Source organism: Mchenga conophoros, linkage group LG5, assembly GCF_057382185.1.
Source record: "Mchenga conophoros isolate Kocher_MC1m ecotype Shallow Benthic linkage group LG5, M_conophoros_male_GT1.1, whole genome shotgun sequence".
Lineage (NCBI taxonomy): Eukaryota > Metazoa > Chordata > Actinopteri > Cichliformes > Cichlidae > Mchenga > Mchenga conophoros.
Window position 1 is genome coordinate 23585333 of NC_140530.1, and position 25467 is coordinate 23610799.

The following is a 25467-nucleotide window of genomic DNA, read 5'->3' on the forward strand; positions in this document are numbered from 1 at the left end:
CCATGTCCGACACTTCCTACTGTCAGGTTTCCGACAAAGGGGCGGAGACAGTCAGGGTTAGTTGTAGTAAACCTGCTAGGGGGCAGGTTAGCTTCACGGAGTGTGTCGTCATAGTGACTCACTGAGGCTTCATCTGAACTCGCTTTGTGAAACCGAAAACCCAGAGTTTTCGTTAACTCAGGGTATACTTACTCAGTTTTTCCACTAAACCGGCTTCCTGAAACAGGGCCCAGATTTCTATCTATGGTAAAAAATAAATAAATAAAATTTGTAGAATGGTTCTCATTTAGCACTTTTCTGCTCTATCTCAGCACTCAATGCCTTTACACTATGCTCATGATCATCCATTCACACCAACACCGCCCCTCTTCCCCTCTTTATAGCTAACATTCACACACACCAATGGATGCATCACAGAGTAACTTGCCGAAGACAGGTGTAACCGACCCAGAGTTTGATTAAATGTTCCTGTATTTTTACTCAGTTGTATATAGCATTCGTATTCTATTTTTATCTTATTGTATATTTTTATTCTATTTTATTCTACTGTATATAGTATATTATTTTATTCTATTCTGTACAGCTGTGTACTGTATTTATTCTTATTGTATTCTAATTTTTGCGTCATAACTTTTGCACTGTCCACTTCCTGCTGTGACAAAACAAATTTCCCACGTGTGGGACTAATAAAGGTTATCTTATCTTATCTTATCTTAAAACAAGGAAATGATGACTGGTGAAGTTTCTCTTTGCCTCGCTTCTGCCATATTGGAGAGGAGGACCTATGACCTCGCTATTCTGTCTCACTGAACAATGCGCATGATTTACACAAGTGCATTTATTCTGTGAGTAATCTACTGAAAATGTGTTTGTGATCAGTATGTGGACCATTGTTTTAAGTTTTAGTTTAAGCTTCATCTCCAGATCTTGGAGATAATACAGCATGATCTAAAACGACGGCTCATCTTTGCGGTATTCTTAATTTAGGCTTTTTTCTTCATGAACTACAGACACGGAAACACAAAGGCATTTTATGGCACTCCTGTCACTTGTTGTAACCCGTTAGTGAGACAGACTGCGATTTCCTGCCATCTCTAAAACTACAGGTAATCACTGTTCTCCAATCTTTATTTGAATATTGGTTCATTTGTTTCAGAATTGCAATATAATAACATAAATCCCTGAATGTTTATGGCGGCTGTTACTTTATTTGACCTGTCAGAGAGGATGAGATCTGTGAGCTAGAGAGAAAACCCAACGCGCAAAGACAAGCAAGAAAACCGAAAAATGTAATTTAATATCGTGAGAAAATTGTTTTTCACGCTAGGTTGCCCTCTGAATAACACCTTTTACGTCTTTAATGTTGCTAATAGCGGTAAGATCGTGTTGTAACCTACATCACCTTCTGTTGAATTAAAGATAACAGGTAACATGAGCCACACAGCAGTGCGTAATGGCTGCGCGCAGTGGCTCGTCTTTAGTTGTTCGCACTTCTATGATAAAGGAAATGATTGAGTGTCACAGGCGACACTGAATATTCCGAGGAGGTATTTTTGCCCAAAAGCAGACAGAAGACGAAAGGCGTGATTACATCAACTAATGGGCCACGTGGGGACACAACTGTGGATATTTGTACAAGATGGAAGAAAATAAAACTGAGCCATGGAACCTAGTACAGGTGTGTCAAAATATTTATGATTCTGAAGAAACGAAATGTGTGAGCATTTCTCTCTTCGTGCATCTACAGAGAGCTTTAAAAGCATGGATGTTTGTTTCCACCACGGAAGAAGTTGCCATCCTTAGTTCAAAATTTCGTTTTAGCTAAAACAAAGCAAGACCGCTTTATTTATATAGCACTTTCCCCTGTGTAATGTGCAGATATCTTAAGATATCGACTTACTCAGACTTCTGCATGGCTGCTGTTTCAATAATTTACGTATTTATTCGTATTCATAAATTCTATATTTGTGCACTTCCCACCTGTTTCTAAAATTACGCAGTTTTAAGCCGAATTACAACTAATTTCATATATAGTTTATATTTTTAAATATCGGGAGATTCGCAGAAGACTTCACGGCCGTTTTAACGCTTAAGCTTTCTATTGGAGCGAATAGTGTAAAGGAAAGCGGATATATACGTTGCTTTTGCTTTAAACTGAGCCCCGTCCTGAGCCAATTTTATCTGTGAGCACGGAGGCTCTTCTGTGAGCCACAACGCGACAACGAATCTTCCTCCTGAAGTGGTAGCCTGTTTGGTTTTTAAAATTTTCCTTAAGGGGGTCGGCGACTCACAGGTAGGTTATTTTTTTCATCTCGGTTCCTTATAGGAAGTTTTTCCTCTTCTTCTTTACTTAAACTGAAGATAAATATAGGGGTTTTTAGGTCGTTTTAGGTCTCTTCATTTCCCAGTTGGACGTAATATTGCCTCTTCTTGCACGTTCGCCAGAGTAAATGCCGACATCAGAATGAGTTCAAAATACGTTTTGGTTTGTTTAATGAAAAATGTAAAAATAGAAATCCTGCAATGACATTACAGACCTTGCTTGCTTTTTTGTTTTATATTATTTATGAGAGAAAACAACACGTTCAAAGGAATCTTTAAAGAATGCGTAACATCTCACCGGCCGCAGCACAAGAACTGAACAAACTACATGAATCAACTCCATTGGACTGCTAAACCTACAGACTGGGCCACCTTTACAGGCTGCACAAGAAATTTGGGATAAACAAGCTACTTTAGAGCACGATCATGAAACGCTATGCACTACTACTAATTGCAACCCCAATACACTTCTACAGAAATGTAGCCACGATGCCAAAAAGACAAACCAAGGCAATTTGTATACAACAAAAGTATGATTTTGCATTTTATTATACATATTTATTTATTTTAAATGGTACAATACATTACCAGCACCCTAAAAATCCATTGTCCAGAAGCAGTTGTGATAATATTAAAATACAGAAAAAAAATTAAAAGTAATGTAAAATTAAACATCATGGCTCTCGTCACTAAGTATTTAAGTCAATACCTTATATAATATCAAAATATGCAATTGAAAATGTATTTTTACATATTTTCTAAGTGATTAAAATGGTGTCCAGAGTTTTTGTCAACACCATCAGATTTTTTTAAAAGTACAAAAGAATCAGGAATTATTATGGGTAGCTTACACTCTGAGGACCCCTTTACCACTTCCTGTTTGATACACATGCCATGAGGTCACTGCTGTGATAATTTTTTTTTTTTAAATTTCATTTATTGCACACCTTTCTGATAAAACTCTGTGTCACAACCATAGTGTGTCAACACCAAAGTCGATGTAATCCAAGATTTAATTTTTTATTTTATTTTTTTTTGTAAAAAGAGCTTAATTTAGGTAGATTGTAGAGGCCATAAGCAACTGATGAAAAACAAGATGGCTTCTGTCAGAAAAACATGTGTTATGAGAGAAAGTATTTTGTCAACACCATCAGGATTTTTGTCTGATGGTATTGACCCTTTTTCTAATGGTGTTGACAAATGCCATAAAAGTAAGATAAGATAAGATAAGATAGAACTTTATTAATCCCTCGGGTGGGTTCCTCTGGGAAATTCGATTTCCAAAAAAGCACAGCACCGACAGAAGTTACAGAGTTATACACACACACATATATATAAATACAGAGACAATATAAATAAAATATACGAAGGGGATAAATAGAATAAATAGGAATAAAAATAAAAATACAAGTGAATTGCACATTTCAAGTATTGAGTCTATTGCACCGTTGACTATTTACAAAAGTATTGCACAAAAGGTATTGCACAGTGAGGTGAAGAGGCACTACAGCTTAGTTGTTCCCCCCTCTTTTGTCCTCCTGTTTCCCCTCCCTCTCCCCTCCAGAGAGGAGTTAAACAGTTTGATGGCGTGTGGGACAAAGGAGTTTTTAAGTCTGTTAGTTCTTGTCTTTGGGAGAAGCAACCTGTCACTGAACAGACTCTTCTGGTTGTTAATGGCCGTGTGCAGAGGATGCCTGGCATTGTCCATAATGTCCATCAGTTTCTTTAATGTCCTTTTCTCTGCCACTGTCACCAGAGTGTCCAGCTTCATGCCGACCACAGAGCTAGCCCTCCTGATCAGTTTCTCCAGCCTGGATGAGTCCTTCTTTGCTGTGCTGCTCCCCCAGCACACCACAGCATAGAAAAGTACTCCAGCAACCACCGACTGGTAAAACATCCTCAGGAGCTTCCTGCAGATGTTAAAAGACCTCAGCCTCCTGAGGAAGTACAGTCGGCTTTGGGCTTTTTTATACAGGTGCTCTGTGTTGCATGACCAGTCCAGTTTATTGTCCACCCACAGCCCGAGGTACTTGTACTTGTTGACCACCTCCACCTCCTCCCCCTCTATCTGAACCGGCAGTGGACCTGCTCTAGACCTCCCGAAGTCCACAACCAGTTCCTTAGTCTTTGAGGTGTTGAGTTGCAGGTGGTTTGTGTGACTCCATGCGACAAAGTTCCTCACCAGACTTCTGTACTCCTCTTCCTGATCATCCCAGATACACCCCATGATGGCCGTGTCATCTGCAAACTTCTGAATGTGGCATAATTCAGAGTTGTAGCAGAAGTCAGAGGTGTACAGGGTGAAGAGAAGAGGGGACAGCACAGTTCCCTGTGGTGCTCCTGTGCTGCTGACCACTGTGTCAGACGTGATGTCCTTCAGCCTGACGTACTGTGGTCTGTCGGTGAGGTAGTCGGAGATCCAAGCCACCAGGCAGGGGTCCACCTCCATCCTGTTCAGTTTTTCTTGAAGCATACAGGGCCGGATGGTGTGCTATTTACCATTATATTAAGTTATTTTTTACTAATATTTCAGATATATTACTTCCTGTGTATTTTACTGATATTTCTGCTTTACAGATGTGTCAAACAGGCACGTGCGGGGGGGGGGGGCTAGAGGGGCTTGAGCACCCGCCCCTTTCCTGATGGGTGTCCAAAGTGCCCTTTTGTTGAGGCAACTTTTTAAAAAAAAAAAAATTATTTTTTAATGTGTGTGTGCGTGCGGAGTCCTGTCTGTGCCCCTCAACAATAATATTTAACTATTAATCACAGTTTTGCTAAATAAAAGGATCTGGCTTGCATCAGTCACATGATCACTATTAACCAATGATCGCCCTTGACGGCAGAACGCGCTGGTTACGAGCCGGGAACGAGCTCACAAAGAGCACGCGCATTTTTAGCGGTCCGGAGCTGTAGGAGAAACACAAGTTAACTCAGAGACACAGGCTGATGTAATAATAATGTGTATGTGTTAGTCCCCATAGGGAAATAGTTCCTCTGCATTTAACCCATTCACCCAGTGAAGCAGTGGGCAGCCACCAATGCAGCGCCCGGGGAGCAGTGTGTAGGGACGGTACCTTGCTCAGGGGTACCTCAGGGTAGCCGTTCAATGGAGTTGAACCCCCGACCTTCCGATCATGGGGCCACCACTCTACCTACTGAGCTATCCTGATCGCAAGAAAGAAAAATCCCCAACTCATCTCTGCTGCTTTGTTACTACTTTACAGGAAACGAATGCATCAGTGACAAAACCTGTATTACTGGTTTTGTCGCATCAGTCCATGTCTCTGAGTTAACTTGTGTTTCTCCTACAGCTCCGGACCGCAACAAATGCGCGTGCTCTTTGTGAGCTCGTTCCCGGCTCGTAACCAGCGCGTTCTGCCGTCAAGGGCGATCATTGGTTAATAGTGATCATGTGACTGATGCAAGCCAGATCCTTTTATTTAGCAAAACTGTGATTAATAGTTAAATATTATTGTTGAGGGGCACAGACAGAACTCCGCACGCACGCACACACATAAAAAAATAAATAATTTTTTTTTAAAAAGTTGCCTCAACAAAAGGGCACTTTGGGCACCCATCAGGAAAGGGGCGGGTGCTCAAGCCCCTCTAGTCCCCCCCCTCTGCACGTGCCTGAGTAGGTGTACAGCGCACACTGTAGTGTGTAGCACACAGGAGTATTAGCTTATTACGTACACGTTGGTAAGTTGTCTTGTTGCAACTGACAAACTGAAACAAATGAGCGTGCTGTGTGTGCAACAGCGCGACAAACATTACCTGTCCTTTTATTAACTGCACAAGTAGTGCTGGTCATAGCTGCTGGCTACCTGTGTAAGGCTGTCATGGGTTTGTAGCTCTGTCACCGTTTTAGGGAACATATTTAGTTTTAAAGTAAGTTTCCGGGCTTTTCCTGCCTTTCTGGGGGGATTATATTTCACTAAAAACGATCTAATATGCATGTCCACATAATAATTATTATAATTATAATATATTTAAAAACACAAGCTGTATTTTAAAGAACATACATTAAGAAGCAGATTATATTAGATTTATATTTTAAATAAGACAAAATTTGGATTTTACAGCAGTAAAATGATTGTATCTCTACAGTTTAAAAATGTAATAAGCTTTGCCCCTGCACAGAGTGGATAGTGAAACAAATGGAATCATCATAAATACATTATTTCATATTTATTACTTCCCCCTCCTCATTGCTTTATTATTGTAGCTCTAGTAATAAAAAAAAAAAAAAAAAGATTCTGGATCAGCACCATGATGCCCATAGTATATACAGTATTCTGAAGAAGGTCTAAAATGTCACTGTGTGTGCGCGCATGTGTGTGTTTTATGTAAATGGATTTTTTTTTAATTATTACTCATGATATAACATCGTCCAGACGTGCCTGGTAAGGACATGAGGAGGAAACAGTAGGAGCTGTATGAGGCTTGAACAAGTACTAGACTCAGTGCTGCGCTCATTTTATGTCGATAACTGTTTGCAATCTACTGGTGGTTTCGAAATCACCAGTAGATAGCAACTCTCTGATGTTATCGACAAGTGGTCGTGCCTGCAAAGCAAAGGGCAGAGATTGCAAACAGTTATCGACATAAAATGAGCGCAGCACTGAGTCTAGTACTTGTTCATTGCCATCTTTATGATCCTGCACATGGCGCTGAAGGGCATACGTGGCACAACAGGGGCTGCATGTGGTTCCAAAGGGCAGGACACACCACTCATAAATGTCCGGGCTCCGATCTCTTTCCATATCTCTCCACACGAATCTCAGCAGGGGCCGGTCATGCGGAAGAAGCCGCACCTGATGGAACATACCTCGTATGTCCCCACTCACAGCAACAGGGTGCTCCCTAAATCTCAACAGGACACCTATTAAGGATGGACCGAGAGTTGGACCTGGTAGCAGCTGATCGTTAAGACAGTCTTGCCTGTATTGGAAGGAACAGTTGAAAACTATCCTAGGCTTATTGTTATGATGCACAATATGATGGGGAATGAACCAGGATTCATCTGTGAGGTTTGCCTCTTCAGGAGTGAGTTTTCTTACATAACCTGCTTGTTCCAGTTTGTGTATTTCTGCATTGTACACAGCCGCTAGATCAGGATCTTTAATCAGGCGCTTCTCTGTGGACCGAAGGAGAGCCATCACTGCGTCATGGTCAGTTCGTAGTTTAGTGGAGTCTCTGCGGCGGAGCAGAGGAGTAGCATAACGAGCTACTCCATCCACCTGTACACGTTCTGTGGTTTTCTGCAGTAACTCCAGTGCCTCTTTGTCTTGTTTAGAGCGAGTTACCTCTTTCTCTGATCGAAAGGGGAGCACATCTAACTGCCACAGCTTCTCAACGTTCTGTCTTAACGCTTGAGAAGGAGATGGTAACAGGGATGTGTGCAGACATGAAGCTTCAGTAGGTAGATGTAGAAAGGTAGCCGGTCCCTGGATGGCCCAACCGAGGTTAGTGTTGACAGCAACAGGGCTGCCTAGTGGACCGACTTTGACAGGTGACAGAGGGGTGATGAGCTGGACATTATCTGAGCCTATAAGAAGCATAGGCTGCACATCCTTAAATGCTTTGATGGGAACGTCGGCCAGATGTGGATATCTCTGACGGAGTATGTCCACTGGGCAGGATTGTTTTGCCAGATTAAGTTCTTTAGCAGTGAAGACACGTCTGATGTGATGTTTGATTTGGGGAGAGCTGGGTGCACTCAGTTCAAAAGAAACCGATGCGCCTTGTAACTGTGACACCTCCTGCCTGATGGTTCGTAGTTTGAGGGACTCCTCTGTGATATTTAATTGCAGGTAATGAACCGCTGCAGATAAAACAATAGTCCGCTCTGATCCATCGTCAAGAATGGCATAGGTGGACAGAGATCGCCCATTGTTGTGGAGGGTAACTGGGACCACTTTAAGCATGACTCTGCCTGAATGAGTGACTTGGTCCAAATACACCATGCTGGAGGCTGTACTCAATGTCAGGATACTCTTGTTTGGGCGAGAGGCAGCTTCATGAAGGATCTGCAGGTGTTGTTCTCCACAGGTGGCACAAGGTTTCTTCAGATTGCAACTGTCAGGCTGGTGACTCCGACCACATCTCCAGCATCTCTTATTGTCATTAATCCATGTAATAATCTGTGTAGTACTCAGCTTACTGAAGTCAGAACAGGAACTCAAGTAATGTTCTGTACTGCTACAGAAGGGGCAGTAGGGCTTAAATTTCTCTCTTTTCTTCCCTTTCATAGGTTCTTTACTGTCAGTAGGGGCTGAAGTGGTATTAGCCGTCGGTGTTGTAGGCTTGTCAGTGCCATAGTAGACTGATGAGGATGTCTTTAATGGTCGTGATGACTTGTCTCTACGATCTGAGCGGGGTTTATCAGATATGTAGCTTTCTGTAGCCCTTCGTGATATCTGTATGGCCTGTGACTTCCTCTCCAACCACTGTGCAAAGTCAGGGAGAGTATAGGTGTTAGCTGAGTCACTCTGCAAGATGCCCTTTGCAAGACAATATTCAGCAAAACTGTCTTGATAGGAGAAGGGGAGTTTACTCAAAAGCCTGTCCACATGGGAACCACACTCTAGTTCGCTCTTAGCAGCTCCTTCCATGGAGTTTAGTAGTCCCACCAAACTACTAACTGATAGAGCAAAGTCTTCAAACCCCTGTGCATCTCCAGCTTTCACTGTGGGAGCTCTCAAAATGTTGTTAATTTCACCTTGGACTAATTGGCGTGGTTGTCCATAGCGCTGCTGTAGAGCCTGCATTGCTTTACTGAAGGGCATAGTGTCATGCACATACCTCTTTGCAAGCTGAAACGCAGGAGGAAACTTTAGATGATCCAGAAGTACTTGGAATTTGTAATCCTCAGACAGGTGTGGGTGTGGTCCCAAAACTCCATCCAGACCTTTCTTCAGTAGCAGGAAATCACTCTCTTTTCCTGTGGTGAAGCGGATCAGGTTGGGTTTAGGGATGCCATAAGAAGAGGAAATAGCCATCTCCATCAAGTTCGGTCTCTGAGAGGAAAGCAGAGATGAGGAGTGTTGTGGGCTGCTCTGAATTACATCATGCTGTGAACTGACAGGTGCAGCTGGAGCAGGATGCCGATAGGTATACTGTGAGCTAACAGCAAGTGGCAGCACTGGTGTAACGTATGGCTGACTGAGAGGTGGGCCTGAAGTCCAAAGCGGATAGCCTGGAGAGGGCATGCCAGGCGGCAGCGTGACAGGGTACTGCATAGTGCCAGGGATACTAAACTGAGCAGCACTGTGTGGCACAGACCACTGTGGGGTTGATGACTGCCAGTTCAGGTCTCTTTGCTGATACCAGGGAGGATGTGGCTGTTCTGTTGCTGTAAATGCAGACCGGGGTACCACTGGTGTTGGCTGAGCAGCTGATGGCATAGAAGAGTGGATGTATGGAGGGGACTGAGGAATAGGTCGGTTAACAGGGAGAGTAGGAGCTGTTGACTGTAATATTTGAGGGTTATCAACATGATGAGCTGTGGAAGGGGAGGTCTGCTGTACAGTATGAAACTGAGGGCTAGGTATTACTGGAGATATGGGAGGGATGTTTTCTAGTCCGCCCATAGGAGGAGCTTGTGTAGGATTATTATCCACAACCTGGTTTACCTACAGCCACAATACACACCCCTCGTCCAAAGGCAGCCGGTCACAACGCGCTCCATCCGGAGATGGACCCCAGAAAAGGAGGATGCTCTGAGGGACTGTTATGACACCACAGACTGGGATGTGCTCCTGAGCCCACATGGTGAGGACATAGAGGGGGCGACACACTGTCTTACAGACTACCTCAACTTTTGTGTGGACACGGTCGCCCCTGCTAAGACGGTACGGTGTTATCCTAATAACAAACCGTGGGTAACACAGGAAGTCAAAGCTGTCCTCAACATGAAGAAGAAGGCTTTCAGGAGCAAAGTGAAGGAGGAGATGAAGGCAGCACAGCGGGAGGTGAAACGCTGCCTGAGGGAAGCAAAGGACACCTACAGGAGGAAGGTGGAGCAGAAGTTGGAGAGGAACAATATGAGGGAGGTCTGGAATGGTGTGAAAACCATCACAGGCCACAACACCAAGAAAAGCACAGTGGGGGGGACTGTGGAGAAGGCAAACGAACTCAACAACTTCTTCAACAGGTTTGACCAGCCCACAACCCCCCCACCCTCACCTTCACTACAGAGTCCAATCCCCACTCTCCTACCTCCCTCGCTTCCCCCCCTTCCTGACACCATGACACCCCCCTCCTCCAATCCCTCTCTCAGCAGCAAGACATCTCCCCCCCTCCCCTCTTCCCAAACATCTCCCAGTGTCACAGTGGATCAGGTCAGGAGACAACTGAGGAAGCTTCGCCCCAGAAAGGCAGCAGGCCCAGACAAGGTGTGTCCTAGGATGCTAAAGGCGTGTGCTGCTGAACTTGGGGAGCCGCTACAACGAGTCTTCAACCTCAGTCTGCGACTGGGGAGAGTGCCCGCCCTATGGAAGACATCCTGCATCGTCCCGGTCCCCAAAAAGAACCGGCCCAATGAGCTGAATGACTTCCGACCGGTGGCACTGACGTCACATCTTATGAAGACTCTAGAGCGGCTCTTCCTCAACCTCCTCCGACCACAGGTACAACATGCCCAGGACCCACTACAGTTTGCATACAAGGCGGGTGTCGGAGTGGAGGATGCCATCCTGTACCTCCTACACAGAGCCCACTCACACCTGGATGGGGGAAAAGGCACGGTCAGGATCCTGTTTCTTGACTTTTCCAGTGCCTTTAATACCATCCGGCCCTGTATGCTTCAAGAAAAACTGAACAGGATGGAGGTGGACCCCTGCCTGGTGGCTTGGATCTCCGACTACCTCACCGACAGACCACAGTACGTCAGGCTGAAGGACATCACGTCTGACACAGTGGTCAGCAGCACAGGAGCACCACAGGGAACTGTGCTGTCCCCTCTTCTCTTCACCCTGTACACCTCTGACTTCTGCTACAACTCTGAATTATGCCATATTCAGAAGTTTGCAGATGACACGGCCATCATGGGGTGTATCTGGGATGATCAGGAAGAGGAGTACAGAAGTCTGGTGAGGAACTTTGTCGCATGGAGTCACACAAACCACCTGCAACTCAACACCTCAAAGACTAAGGAACTGGTTGTGGACTTCGGGAGGTCTAGAGCAGGTCCACTGCCGGTTCAGATAGAGGGGGAGGAGGTGGAGGTGGTCAACAAGTACAAGTACCTCGGGCTGTGGGTGGACAATAAACTGGACTGGTCATGCAACACAGAGCACCTGTATAAAAAAGCCCAAAGCCGACTGTACTTCCTCAGGAGGCTGAGGTCTTTTAACATCTGCAGGAAGCTCCTGAGGATGTTTTACCAGTCGGTGGTTGCTGGAGTACTTTTCTATGCTGTGGTGTGCTGGGGGAGCAGCACAGCAAAGAAGGACTCATCCAGGCTGGAGAAACTGATCAGGAGGGCTAGCTCTGTGGTCGGCATGAAGCTGGACACTCTGGTGACAGTGGCAGAGAAAAGGACATTAAAGAAACTGATGGACATTATGGACAATGCCAGGCATCCTCTGCACACGGCCATAAACAATCAGAAGAGTCTGTTCAGTGACAGGTTGCTTCTCCCAAAGACAAGAACTAACAGACTTAAAAACTCCTTTGTCCCACACGCCATCAAACTGTTTAACTCCTCTCTGGAGGGGAGAGGGAGGGGAAACAGGAGGACAAAGGAGGGGGGAACAACTAAGCTGTAGTGCCTCTTCACCTCACTGTGCAATACCTTTTGTGCAATACTTTTGTAAATAGTCAACGGTGCAATAGACTCAATACTTGAAATGTGCAATTCACTTGTATTTTTATTTTTATTCCTATTTATTCTATTTATCCCCTTCGTATATTTTATTTATATTGTCTCTGTATTTATATATATGTGTGTGTGTATAACTCTGTAACTTCTGTCGGTGCTGTGCTTTTTTGGAAATCGAATTTCCCAGAGGAACCCACCCGAGGGATTAATAAAGTTCTATCTTATCTTATCTTATCTTATCTTAAAGGCATACTATGGCTCCGGACCTGGGTTTGTAACTGTACTTGGGGGGTTCTTTGGCCAAAGTTCAAAGACACTTGTATAGCGCTCTGTATCTCCCTCATCTGCTCCTGTACCTGGGTAACACACTGCTCCATCCTCCTTATTCTCTCCATCTCTGGTGAGCCATCGATGCCAGCGATTTGGTGTATTGGAGTAGCTGCGTTAGTGTTCGGTGGAACTGGGTTAGTCGGCTGTGGGAGATAGGTCCAGATGAAGTCATCCAGATATCTTGGAGCCCTATGTGGTCTCCTTTGCCGGGCACCTTGTTGTTCTTCATCATATCGGGATGTCGCCATGTTAGGAAATGCTGTAATTAATCCGGCTCGAAGGACCACTTGAATCGGACATGTGTGTGCTTAATAGACTGGCAAATTACAGCAGGATTTTCCTATCCTCGGTCAGAAGGCACAGGTGACTTATATGATGAAAGAGAGGGTCCACAGCAATGATAATTAGGGTTCTTTTAATCCAAACATCTCCAGAAGTGAATTCGTGTGAGTATATGTATATGTGTGTGTGTGGTTCTGTAAAATAACAGAAATTACAATTAGCAAACAATTAAAGTCAACCAAACTGGTCTAAATAATACAGAAAGGGTTGAACAGAAATGACTAAACACCACCCCCTGGTGGACACAAATGGGCTGCTGCACAGGGATAGACTCCATCTTTACTTTGGGCAGCTCAGTTCACAAGGGTAGCGCCATTTTGGTCAAATCAGCGTGAATATACAGTGTCTCGTGGCTACACGAACAGCTGGAAAACTCTACTAAGCATCACCCAATGTACATAGCTAAGTATATGATAAGTTACAACCATAGAACAAACAAATACAAGGCACTTACTTATCATTCACGCACACGCACTACACATGTTCAGTACAACAGCCCAGCTCCACCAGCGCTATCAAGGTGGACCAGCGCAAACACAAACAAGGGATGGGAGGAATTTACCATCTTAGCAGTGGTTAGAGGGGGTCCGTGGAACAGTCTATATACACAAATCACAGGGGTTTTCTACAAGGCTACTAAAGGCAGGGCTATAACATTTTTCTGTCATCATTTTATTACAGATTAAGTGCTGGAGTTGTTAGGTGTGGATAATTAGATTATAGTTTATTGCAATAGCAAGTTGTGCCTTGTTCTCAGACAGCAAGTGGAGAGTGATATATGAAATGATGGGATGGAAGGAAGAAGAGAAGCAAAGAGTGATTCACAGGCAGAGCCTAATTTATTTCTCACAGTTTTTGTTGCCTTATGGTTCCAAGTGCTGTCACCAATCTTTGCATTTTGTTATTATCTCATGACACTTGTTTAATCAGCTACCATCTCTCCTATGGACTTTTTAATGTCTACAGTCTCAGATCAACACAGCCCTGCCCTTCCCATATTAGATTCTTGATGAATGTGTGTTGTTGTTATTCAGTCTGGTTCAATGTGCCCCTTTTTAACTTTGAGCACCCGCCCCTTTAAACCTCTCTGCATGGCCCTGGTGTCAAATATTATCAAATTTGTCTTATCTTGAATCTCATTGTTTATGTGTACATCATTAATCCTGTAGGAAAATGCTTAGTCTTCTGCATTTAACCCATTCACTCAGTGATGCAGTGGGCAGCTACAAATCCAGGATAGCCGCTGTTCGTTGGATTTGTACGCCCAACCTTCTGATCATGTGGCATCTACTGAGCTAGCTGTACCCCGAGAGCTGTTCTTTAAGTGATGATGTATGAATCCTGCTTCCGGGCCTAAACTACTCTGTGTTTATTAAGCCTGTTGTGCTGTTAAAATGTTTTAATGCTTTTTATCTTGTTCTATTACATCTGAACAAGCCCCTAAAAACAGTCAGTGATCACTGTCAGCCTAGCCATCGGGAACCATCACGTTAACTTTTATCAAGTGGAAAAAAGTTAGCATTCATCCTCCAGCTTCACTGTGTTTATATTATGCTAACATAGCTGTGTCGCTAGCAATCATGTAGCACATCACTATATAGAGAGAAAAAATTAGCAGCCAGCCCGAGTTGAAGAAAGAGTTTCTCATAAAGGAAAGGCAAAGATGGAGAAATAGAGTGAAAAAGAGAAAAATAAAGAACATCAGTGATTCTGAAAGAAAGAGAAAAAAGGCAGCAGAGAAGTTTTTGGAAGAAAGCACAGAGAGACAAAAGGAGAGAAAGTACAGCAGGGTCTAAACACACAACCAGAGTACTTTAGGAATCAAGGAGTAGTAGGCGGCTTCTTGCTGGTAAACTATTAAGATGTAGAACTTGACATGTGCAAAAACAGAATTGTTATGATGTGTCTTGTGATATTACAAAGGTTGCTAAGGTTTAATGGTCATTTTGAAAGAAATAATATCTTGTTATTGTCACCACCCTCAGCACCTTGTCAACTCCGTAATATGGAGTTTTGGTTTATTTTTCTCTTTTGGAGAATCATATATTTTCCTCCCTTCATTTCCAATAAAAACACGTAATTTTCTCAATAAATGTGTAATTTGCATTCTGCTTAATATGATTGTTTCTTATAGAGATTAAATACAAGCTTCTGAAAATATGTATGTAAAATATGTAAAATGTTTTTTTGTTTTTTTTAAAAAAAGATTGGTTTCTGATGCTGTTCTACAGGTAACAGTTATAGCAAAGCTTAAGAATAATGTCAGAGTTGCCAATTCAGCCAAACCCATGCCTTTTTGTCTTTTCTCAGATTATTTCTCAGTGTTGTCTGGTGAAGTTGAAGCACTGTGAACTATGAGGTATTAAAAACACCCTGGTTAGTGTTTATGTCATCTTTGCCTGTTCAGTAACACTTCTTCTGCTCAGTTACTGAAATTAAAATTGAAATTCAGTCTCAGTATTTATGGTTAATTTTGAACCTTTCACCTGCAGATGCTTCCAGAAGATAAAGTGCACGCTGAAATGTTTGCTCTGGGTTCCGGCTGCACTCTGTGCTCTCTACTTCACACGTCCATCCATGCAGTGAGTATCTTTAAACAAAAAACACAAAAAAACCCTCAGCTGCCAGTTTAATTCGACATCCCTGAAATGGCATTCCTGCAACACAACCACATGGATCCAACAGGGATCGTTTTGGAGATGTAGATTTTGTTGTTTTTGAAATATGTGGCTGGCTTTTCTTGTGTCCACTCTGTTTGAATCACTGTTGTAAGGTAAATGACAGAGATATCATTATACATATTACCACTAAACATAATCCAAAATGTTCCTTTAAATAAAACAACCATAATCATGTTTCTTTCTAAATATAGACTAGATTACATTAGTAAACAAGGTGCGTACTATCGGGTCGTTAAGTCTGACGTCACTAGCCGTGTCTGGGCCTAAACTCCGCTGCAGGTCCATATATCAAACGATCACTATGGCATTACTGAGAGTTGAAAAACTGTCTAAAGTCTTTTATCTTTAATAAAATGATCAGCGTTCTGCTCTACCAGGTGTAACAATTGAGTTTAACATCCAGGCATCCATGAAAACGGAATTTATGACATTTAGAAGTTAGCAGGAAGTTAGCTCGCTAGCTTCTATCTAAATACAATATAGCATGTCCTGACTGCGGGGTTTTGGAAACAAATTAAAACGTACAGCTCTGTTATCACTTCCAACATAAATGAAGACAAAAAACTAAACAGCAGTGACGTTTGTAGGGTTACTGAAGTTTGGCTAGCTGGTATATAATGATGTGCTACGTGACCGCTAGCGACACAACTATGTTAGCATAATATAAACAAGCTAACTTTTTTCCCACTCGATAAAAGTTAACGTGAGTGTTCTCGGTGGTCAGGAACAAATGTAATCGCATGACAGGATGCTGTAAAAGGACCAAACTTCAGCCAGGAGAACAACTGAGATAATCCATCCACAATACGAGGTTAGTCATTCATATACTGCTGCATGGGCTGGGCTGTAGTTACATCCCAGGGTTTTTAAAAACTGATCTTAAATAAATGATTAGCGGTAATAAAAGCCGAGGGAGGTCAACAGTGATCACTGACTGTTTTAGGAGCTTTTTGAGATTAAATAGAAGAAAATACATAACATTAAACATGTTAACAACACAAAAGCCATATTAAACGCAGCTACTTTAGGCCCGGAAGTAGGATTCGTCACGTCATCACTTAACGACCGGATTGACAGTCTTTAACTCACCACAGAGTATTACATATTGTCATTGTGATGATGACATTTAAGAAAACAAACTATAAAATGCTTTTGATATCAGTATTTTGATAGGTTTCATACCCATGGAAAAGTGCTCACTGGAAAATGGAAAGCTGTCAACCTTGGACAACAGCGTTGATGTCAGCCTCGACTTTTGGTAAGACCATCAAGACTTTTCATTTTGGCAACCAAGGTGCTACCGTTTCTGGTCTCAAACACTGATAGGTTTGTAGCATAAACCTATTCGCTGGAACATTCAAGACAATTTACTACACAGCAAAAAGCAAGACACAAGTAGGCAAAGTTCTTTGTGTTACTCATGCATGAGGGAGACCTGCCTGGAGCCAAGTGTCGTTCCACCCACTTGACCTCCGTCAGACTCTCAGCCAGGTTCCCCATAGCACTCCTTTTATTTTGGTTACATGAATATGCATAGGTTCATTAACATATGTTTCATATAAGTGTACATGTGGACAAAGAATACCGTGTGTGTGTGTGTGTGTGTGTGTGTGTGTGTGCGTGTGTGTGTGCGCGCGCGCGCGCCCATAAAGACTTCCCTAACGACCATGGGCGACCGTGGCTCAGGAGGTTGGGAAGCGTATCTGTAACCGGAACGTCGCCGGGTCGATCCCTGGGCTCTCTATCCTGGTCGTTGTGTTCTTGGGAAAGACATTTTACCTTACTGCCTACTGGTGTTGGCCAGAGGGGCCGATGGCGCGATATGGCAGCCTCGCTTCTGTCAGTCTGCCCCAGGGCAGCTGTGGCTACAACTGTAGCTTGCCTAGTGTGTGAATGTGAGAATGAATGAATAATGGCATTGTAAAGCGCTTTGGGTGCCTTGAAAAGCGCTATATAAATCCAATCTATTATTATTATTATTATAAACCTGCTGGTCTGGAAGTCCAGCAGTTCATCAAAAAACCAGGCACTTAGACTAAAACATATATAGATACATTTATCCTACCATAAAACAATAAAAGAAGGTATGACCTCTCCCATGCTTCCAGGATGTGGGTGTTAATGCCAGAGTGCTCTGGCATTCACACCCACATCCTGGAAGCAAGCAATGCGGAAAAGAGAGAGAGAGAGAGAGCTGTGCATGAAGTGTGATTTTTATCCTGAAAAGTCAGCAAAAGTCAGAGGGAATTCATGACGATGTTTATGTGAAGCATAGTTTGGATCTTTTTTGCTGCTGGTTCGGTCAATATTGTTTGGAGAGAGATAAAACTAACAGCCATATGATCAGCGCAAAAAGGGCGTAAACACACAGCGCGGACCCGCGGATCAGAATCAGCAAGCTGTCGGCTTTCAGCCCCGACCGTCAGCTGAGAAAGGTGACATCTCACTGATTCTGATCCGCGGGTCCGCGCTGTGTGTTTACGTCTTTGTGCAGAAGCCATGTACCTGCTCTCATTTACTGTCTTAGCTGTTTGGTGGTTGTTGAAATTTTGTGATCTTTCACCTGAGATTGTGGCATTTCGGGCAAAATAAATTAATATTAAAAAATCGATTCAGGATTTTAATGAATCGATTTTACGTTATCCAAGCCAGAATCTATTTTAATCGATAAATCGATTATAAAAACCCACCCCTAGTGTGGTCACTTTGTCCTTTGCTCAGGCTTCTTGTATGTCCTCTGAGCTCTCACCTTCCTGCTCTAATAACTGGGACTCCTCCACCTCATCCCCTGACACCTACACATCTGATTCCCCCTATCCAATTTGAAGTAAAATCCTTTGTCTCACCTCTGCTTTTTTTTTTTTAAAGCCCTACTCTCCCCTACAAAGAATGCTGAATACAATTTATATTTTGAAATTACATTTCAGAAATTATACCAAATTAAGCATAAGAACATGTATTGAATAACTGCTCAATCATCCAGGTAGAGAAATCCCCAAAACTTGATCTTGTTCATCTGGACGTGGCGTTTTAATGACCATTGATCAATGGTATTGATTAATAGCCATGAGTACCATAAATGCTGGGGTACCGCAAACGCTGGTTTGAGTGAAACATCAATGTGGCCATTTATGTGAAAAGGAAAAGGTCGTCTCTGAATCAAGGTTACATCTTTCACCAGCTTACAGCTTGTTATTGCAGCTGTTCCCCAACTCTCTGTGAATGCTTCTCATGGCCATTGACCAAAGGTCATTAATCAATTGTCTTTGATTAGTGGTTGTTGATCAATGGGCATGATAATTTGCATATTATTGACTATAAAACTGACCTCACGGCTAGGGATGGGTACCGGTGTCCGGTGCCATGATGGCACCGGTTCTGACATAAACGGTAGTAACCAGACCGAAAAGCAGCGCACATTTTGGTGCTTTATTTCGGTGCTTTTTTTTCCTGAGCTGTGATACACTTCTAGCCAATCATTTTACGTTTCCGAGAATAGTAGGTGGGCCCAGGTACGTACGTTCTTTTAGAGCAGAGCTACAGATTAAAAATGTCCAAGGCAAAGCGGTCAAAAGTATGGCTGTACTTCACAGCAAAATATGCAAACTCAGCAGCCTGCAACAAGTGCTTTAAGCTGATACTGTGATACTGTCAAAGGAGGTAACACCTCGAATCCGATGAAACACCTGGCGACGCATAGCGTTTTTTTTAAAAGCCCAGAAATGCGCCGTATTTGATAGCTTGCTGCGAGACCTCACACCGAGCACATCTACTGCGGGTGGGTTACCTGTTATGCAACATCCCCCAAAAACCCGAAGAGTAGAGTCCTGGCCCCTAGCCCTGCCAGTGTAGCAGAAATGATGAGGATGATGATGGCAGCAGCAGCCGTTCTTCTCTGCGTGAGTAGCTTAATGTTGTTCGTGTGTAATTTACGTTGAGTAGGCTAACCACGTTATTACATTAATGCATGTAAGGTGAACTAGCAAACATCATCATAGCTACATGCGGCTGTCCTCTTGTTTGGCAGATACTCCCTTCACCCTGGCCAAAAAGGCTAAAATGACCAAAGAAAAAGTGGAAAACAGTTAAACATGAGAGGTTTAGGACAAAGTTTGTGTTTTTTCCATTGTTTAAGCACTGCTTCCAGCCAAGAGTGATACCATATATGCCCCATAGCTGCAGAAAAGGCTAACATTGTTATCTTTTTACAAAAAAACAGCTGAACATGAGAGGTTTTTGGACAAAGTTTGTGTTCTCCATTCTTTAAGCACCGGTTTGAGCACCGTTTGAGCACCGGCACCGTTTCAAAAGTACCGATTTGGCACCGGTATCGGATAAAACCTAAACGATACCCATCCCTACTCATGGCCCATTGTTCACCAGTGGTGCTAGTTTCAATCATTATGTAAATATACTCTTTATAAGGTTGGGGAAACCTGAAGTGACCCTGCAGCTGAGACTAAAGTCACTTGGATGAGTGACAAAATGTTTCTCCCACTGAAAAAGCTGCATCCAGATGAACATTAGGGGTGCAACGATACACAAAATTCACGGTTCGGTTCGGTTCGATACTTTGGTGTCACGGTTCGATATTTTTTCGATACAAAAAAATGTTCATGCCTTTTTAATTTGTCATTTATTAAAATTATAAATATATATTTTAACTCAAAAATACAGTTTTTAAATTTAACCCTAACCCTTGTGCGTGTTTTTTATTTTGACAGCGAATGCGCACCTGCGGACCACTTATGTGCAGCCCTGGTTATTTAGCTCGTCATATCGCAGCCACAGAAATTCTTTTGTCCATGAAACCATAAAGCTGCACTTTCTTTTTGCCTTATAGTCTGATTTGTCATAACTTCTCCGTTTTGTGGTAAGCTTTTCTTTGGCTGTCACTTCTTCACCCTGACCTGTCTCATTTGGCTCAGCAGAACTGAAATGCTTTTACACACTCACTCACATAAGCTCAGCGATTCTCTGCGCGATCAACCTCTCACATGTTTAAGCTTGCTGCAGGAGATTTCACTTGTCATGTTTGCGTAGTAAGCTAACGATTAATAAGACGATGTCAGAGGAATTGGTGCACAAATTATCATCACTCACAGATCAGTGCTGTCGCTCTCTATACACAGTTCGCACGATTGCAAAGTGAAAGCAAAAAAACAAGCGCAAATTCAAACGCGACTTCAATATGTCACATATTGACAGTGGCTCACCGATGCCACTGACATAATTACCCAGCTACATTTCTGAAAGAATGCAAAAGCATTGACATATATTTTTCCTACAATAGCCCGACGTTCAGGGAAGAGATAGATTTTGGTAGCCCGACTGAAAAAATCGCTAGGACGTCGGGCTAGCGATATTGCAAGCCCTGTATCTGATTGAGGAATCACTCATCTTTGGAAAAGAGAGTTTATTACAGAGAAATGGCTCTTTCCAAAATAAAAGCTATACTATCCGCTTCTTCTGGGCTATATTCTCAGCAGCATAAGGAGAATCATGTGCTAACAGCTGTCTAAATGACTCGGCTAAAGTTAGTAGCATGCTTGTTGTTTTGGTCTTTGCACTAGGATGATGTCTGCGTAAATGTGCAGTCATATTCGTTGTGTTCCCACTAGTGCTTTCAGGTTAATCTCGTTGAAATGACCTTAACGCCACAACACGGCAAATCTCCGTTAACGAGCTACCGCCGATCGCTCCGTGCATGGGGCTAGACGGCCAACACGTTAACGAGCTAACTGCGCTAGCACACTAGTTCACACCAATGTAATTGAGCATTGCATGGCACATCCAACATACTGTTTTACTTTAGTCCATGACTCGCTTACCTTCAGGGTCATACGTCACATGAAAACCAAAATAATTCCAAACGCCAGATCTGAATGAGGGTGGGGGAGGTGCCCTGCGCTCTTCCTTCTGACTATGCTGTCTGTGTTGAGCGCTCAGTGGATCTGTGTTCGACTACTCCGCCTAGGCTGCACTGTCCAGCGCAGATCCACTGAGCGCTCAACACAGACAGCATCGTCAGAAGGAAAATTGATAAAATAAATTACAAATGTTGTATTGTTCGATACATATGCGTACCGAACCGAAAGCACTGTATCGAACGGTTCAATATCGATACGAATATCGTTGCACCCCTAATGAACATAATCAAATTTTTGGGAATCAAACAAATTTTTGGGAATCGCACTTAAGCTTCCTTATTGCCATAAAATATGGAAGCCGTAATGGATGTAAAGTTGGCATCACTAGAAAGCCCAGGACGTCCTCTTGGCACTATAGGACTCATATAGTCAAGTCAAGTTGGCTTTATTGTCACTTCAACCATATACAGTTAGTACACAGTGAAGCGACACAACGTTCCTCCAGAACCAAGGTGCTACATTCAACATAAATTTACAACATAAATTATATTTGCCATCATTTAGATGGCATAAATTTTGCTTGACGTAGAAGTCTTAGACTCATGTCCCTCACAAAAGCCAAGAATTAATTGGTGGCATGGATGGCGTGGACTGCCATTGTGATGGCAATTTGGGGATTTTAAGAATGTTTTGAACTGAACTGATTTTCCAGGGTGGAATAATTGTATAGCACACATCTTTAATGACTTAAAAAAAGACTTGGATGAACTAGTTTGAAATTACTTGGATTTTCTCTAATCTACACTAGTAAAAGGTATGCATACACCCCCACTAACACTGGGTTAAATGTCCCGTAGCAAACTGCACCTCACTAAGACACTTTTGATTCCCATTAGCAGACTTCTGGTATAATTCTGGTTGGATATTTGAGCATTCTTCTTGGCAGAATTGGTAATTTTATTTAAATTAGTTATTTTCCTGACACAAATCTGGCTGTTAAGCATAGTACACAAATTTAATATGTTTGAGGTTGGGGCTTTGGGAAGTACATTGCAAACAGTTTAATGTTAACCTGCTTTATCTATTCCAAAATCAACACCTATTATGTCCAAATGTCACTGTACAGTTGTTGATTTAATTTCAGTAGTCCTCCTTCTTTGTGACTCCATCTAATTTGTACAATACCCAAATACCACTAGCAGCAAAATGGCCCCAAAGCATGATGCTACCACTACTATGCTTGACAGGAAATTTGAGCTGAGCTTGATGGTGGCAATTTTAGTATTCTCCTCTCAGTCCATGATGATATAAAACTCAATTCACTGTAAACGGTGCCGTTGATGTTCCAGCAGTTTCCAGTTCAGCCATGCTTGAGCCCAAAAGAACATTATGACCAGTTTCCACTCATCTGAGGATGATTTGGTTTTCTTACAGAACTAGTGACACATCTGTGGTGGTGCGTGGTTTGTGGCGCGGCTGTGGGGGGAGGCGGACACACCTGAGCTCGATCAGCTCATCACCCTCCCCTATTAAACGTGCCGGGACCTGAGGAGTTGTTGTTGCTGTTGTTGTTGGACGTGTTATGTGGCTGGCAGCTGAAAAGCTGCAGCTGAGAGTTGTAAGAGACGACAACCGAAATATAGAAAAGTGTGAAGAGTGAAATATGTGTTCGGGTCCGTCCTTACTGCCATAACATCTAAATAATACTTATGTATAATTGTTTGAATTTTCAGTTTTGAAAATTTACAGTTCTCCTATCTGATCTTCACTGACTTCTTTTACCATCGTTCTGAGGACTGTTCAGTCATTTCTACACTGGCAAAGAGAAACTAATAGTTGTAGTTGATCATTATCACAAACAAGGCATTAGTAGGCCTTACCACATCTCTATTTTTATTTATTTTTTTAAATAAACTGATAAAACCACCACACTTAAGTGGTAACTTAAGTGTAATATGTGTTTAACCGATTTCTTTCCACTTCAGGTCTCGAACTGACGTTCAAACATGCACAACTTGGAAAGCTCCTATTCTCTGGGAGGGGATGTTTGACCCTAAAGTTTACGACCAGAACCACAAGAAGGAAGGATCCTCTGTTGCTCTAACAGTGTTTGCTGTGGGAAGGTTTGTTTTCACATTAGTATGACTATTTAAAATACATCCTGGTCTTCTAATTGCCATTTAGTCTGTATATTTGTGCTCTATTCTTCTAACTGTTTGAGACTGTGAAATAAAGCATGAACTCTTTTTCTCCACTATCACCAAAGGTACTTGGACGAATACCTCGAGACCTTTCTGAACTCCTCAGAACATCACTTTATGGTGGGTTTGCCTGTGTCCTACTACGTATTTACCGACATGCCAGAGAAGGTCCTGCACATCCATCTCGGTCCTCAGCGAACCTTGAAAATGATCAAAGTGCAACGGCACTCAAGATGGCAGGACATTTCGATGATGCGAATGAAGGCAATATCAGATGTCATAGAGTCTGATATTCGCCACCACTCCACGCATGTCTTCTGCTTCGATGTAGATCAGGTGTTCACTGGGAGATTTGGCTCAGAGGCTCTGGGAGACTCTGTGGCTCTGCTCCACGCCTACTACTACCACCTTCCAAAGATTTTCTATACTTATGACCGAAACCCGAAATCCAAGGCTTACATGGAAAACGGGGATTTCTACTATCATGCTGCTGTCTTTGGAGGCTCATGGAAAAGCGTAAAATCTCTGGCTGAGGGCTGCTACCAAAACATCATGGAGGATAAACAAAATAATGTGGAGGCTTTGTGGCACGATGAAAGTCACCTAAACAAATACCTGTGGCTGCACAAACCTAGCAGGGTGCTTTCTCCAGAGTACTGCTGGGATACCCACATCGGTTACAGGAGTGACATTCAAGTCACTCGACTGCTATGGGCACCAAAACAATATGATAAACTGCGCACACCTTAGTATTTCTTGGAATTACACACCATGCAAATTCAGCAACTCTAATAGCATGAAAACTATATGAAAACACATTTTTCTCCATACTCACAAAATATGCAAAAGTTGGCAACCATTTCAAATAATGGTATGAAAACAATATGGCAAAGGAACATTTTCCTAGTTACTCATGCTTCCTTGAGTTCATTTACACTCAACTCCAAAATGCACAAGTTTGCTTACAAGACGTCAGATAAATGTCTATGCAAATGCCAGATTTGCTTTCTTATCAGTGATTGCAACATTGTCTTTGTTTAAAAAAACAGTGCTGATAAAGGGTCAAACGAGCAAAGCAAACCACATATAATATACAATTTTAGCTAGTCTTCATCCCATTTCTTCAGCTTCACTTTTTTTTTTTTTTTTGTACTGATGTCATAATCACAGTATGTGGTAAAATACATGTCTGGTTTTCAAGTATTAAGCACGGGCGGCTGATCTGTTAAAAAATAAACCCTGTATTTGAATTTCATATAAAGTTATTTTGCATTCCAGCTCATTATTCTTCCTTGATGAAAACCTGGGTATAAGCCTGTGTTCTGAATATTACAGTCATAATTTTTAAACATCATTTATAACGCAGGAACTTTGAACCAAAGGTTTAGGGTTTATTGTCAGTTCGTGCTGTTTTTACAAGTGTGCTATTACTTGGTGTTATGTTGAAAAATGACGGAACTGTTTTCTATATTTATATTGTTGGGGTATAACAAATGTTGGTGAGTACAGCTGCAAGTTATTTTGTACTGATATGAATAAAATTACATCTGTAGGGCACTACTGAATTCTCCGATGAAAACCTTTGTGGTAGATGTAAGGATGTTAAAGAGCTGTTTTGACAGTTTGAGACACGTTTAGAAGATGTCAAAATAAAATGTTTGTAGGACTTTTTTGAGGAGAAATATATTATGTACAAAAACTGCAATGTTGGGTCTAAGATGTTTTTCAAGTGAAGTAGCATGTGAGGAAAAGGTTTTTGTTGAAAACAAGAAATATTTCCACTGAAAAGCCACATAATGTGGTTCACGGAAATTTCTGTTACTTGGCTTCAGGTTAAACTGGTATCCTGCTGTAATCTGACCTCAATCGGGCCGTTATTCTTGCGCAATGCAAAAGTG

The 25467-nt window shown here is 42.4% G+C and overlaps 1 protein-coding gene across 10 annotated transcripts; it reads left to right on the plus strand.

The window, feature by feature from the left end:
• Positions 1 to 645: 645 nt before the first annotated feature.
• On the plus strand, positions 646 to 25240 carry LOC146574583 (alpha-1,3-galactosyltransferase 2-like). Of its 10 annotated transcripts, XM_085274349.1 has the most exons (7): positions 650 to 845; positions 1011 to 1106; positions 15128 to 15176; positions 15310 to 15399; positions 16661 to 16756; positions 23354 to 23491; positions 23635 to 25240. In XM_085274349.1, exons 3-7 carry the CDS (start codon positions 15172 to 15174, stop codon positions 24317 to 24319), a joined length of 1014 nt encoding a protein of 337 aa, XP_085130475.1. In that variant the 5' UTR covers positions 650 to 845; positions 1011 to 1106; positions 15128 to 15171; the 3' UTR covers positions 24320 to 25240. The 10 variants fall into 10 exon arrangements, with proteins under 10 accessions (XP_085130483.1, XP_085130475.1, XP_085130479.1 ...); XM_085274357.1 differs by having other exon boundaries at positions 646 to 1106; positions 15128 to 15193; positions 16672 to 16756; XM_085274353.1 differs by having other exon boundaries at positions 650 to 1106; positions 15128 to 15193.
• Positions 25241 to 25467: the final 227 nt, after the last annotated feature.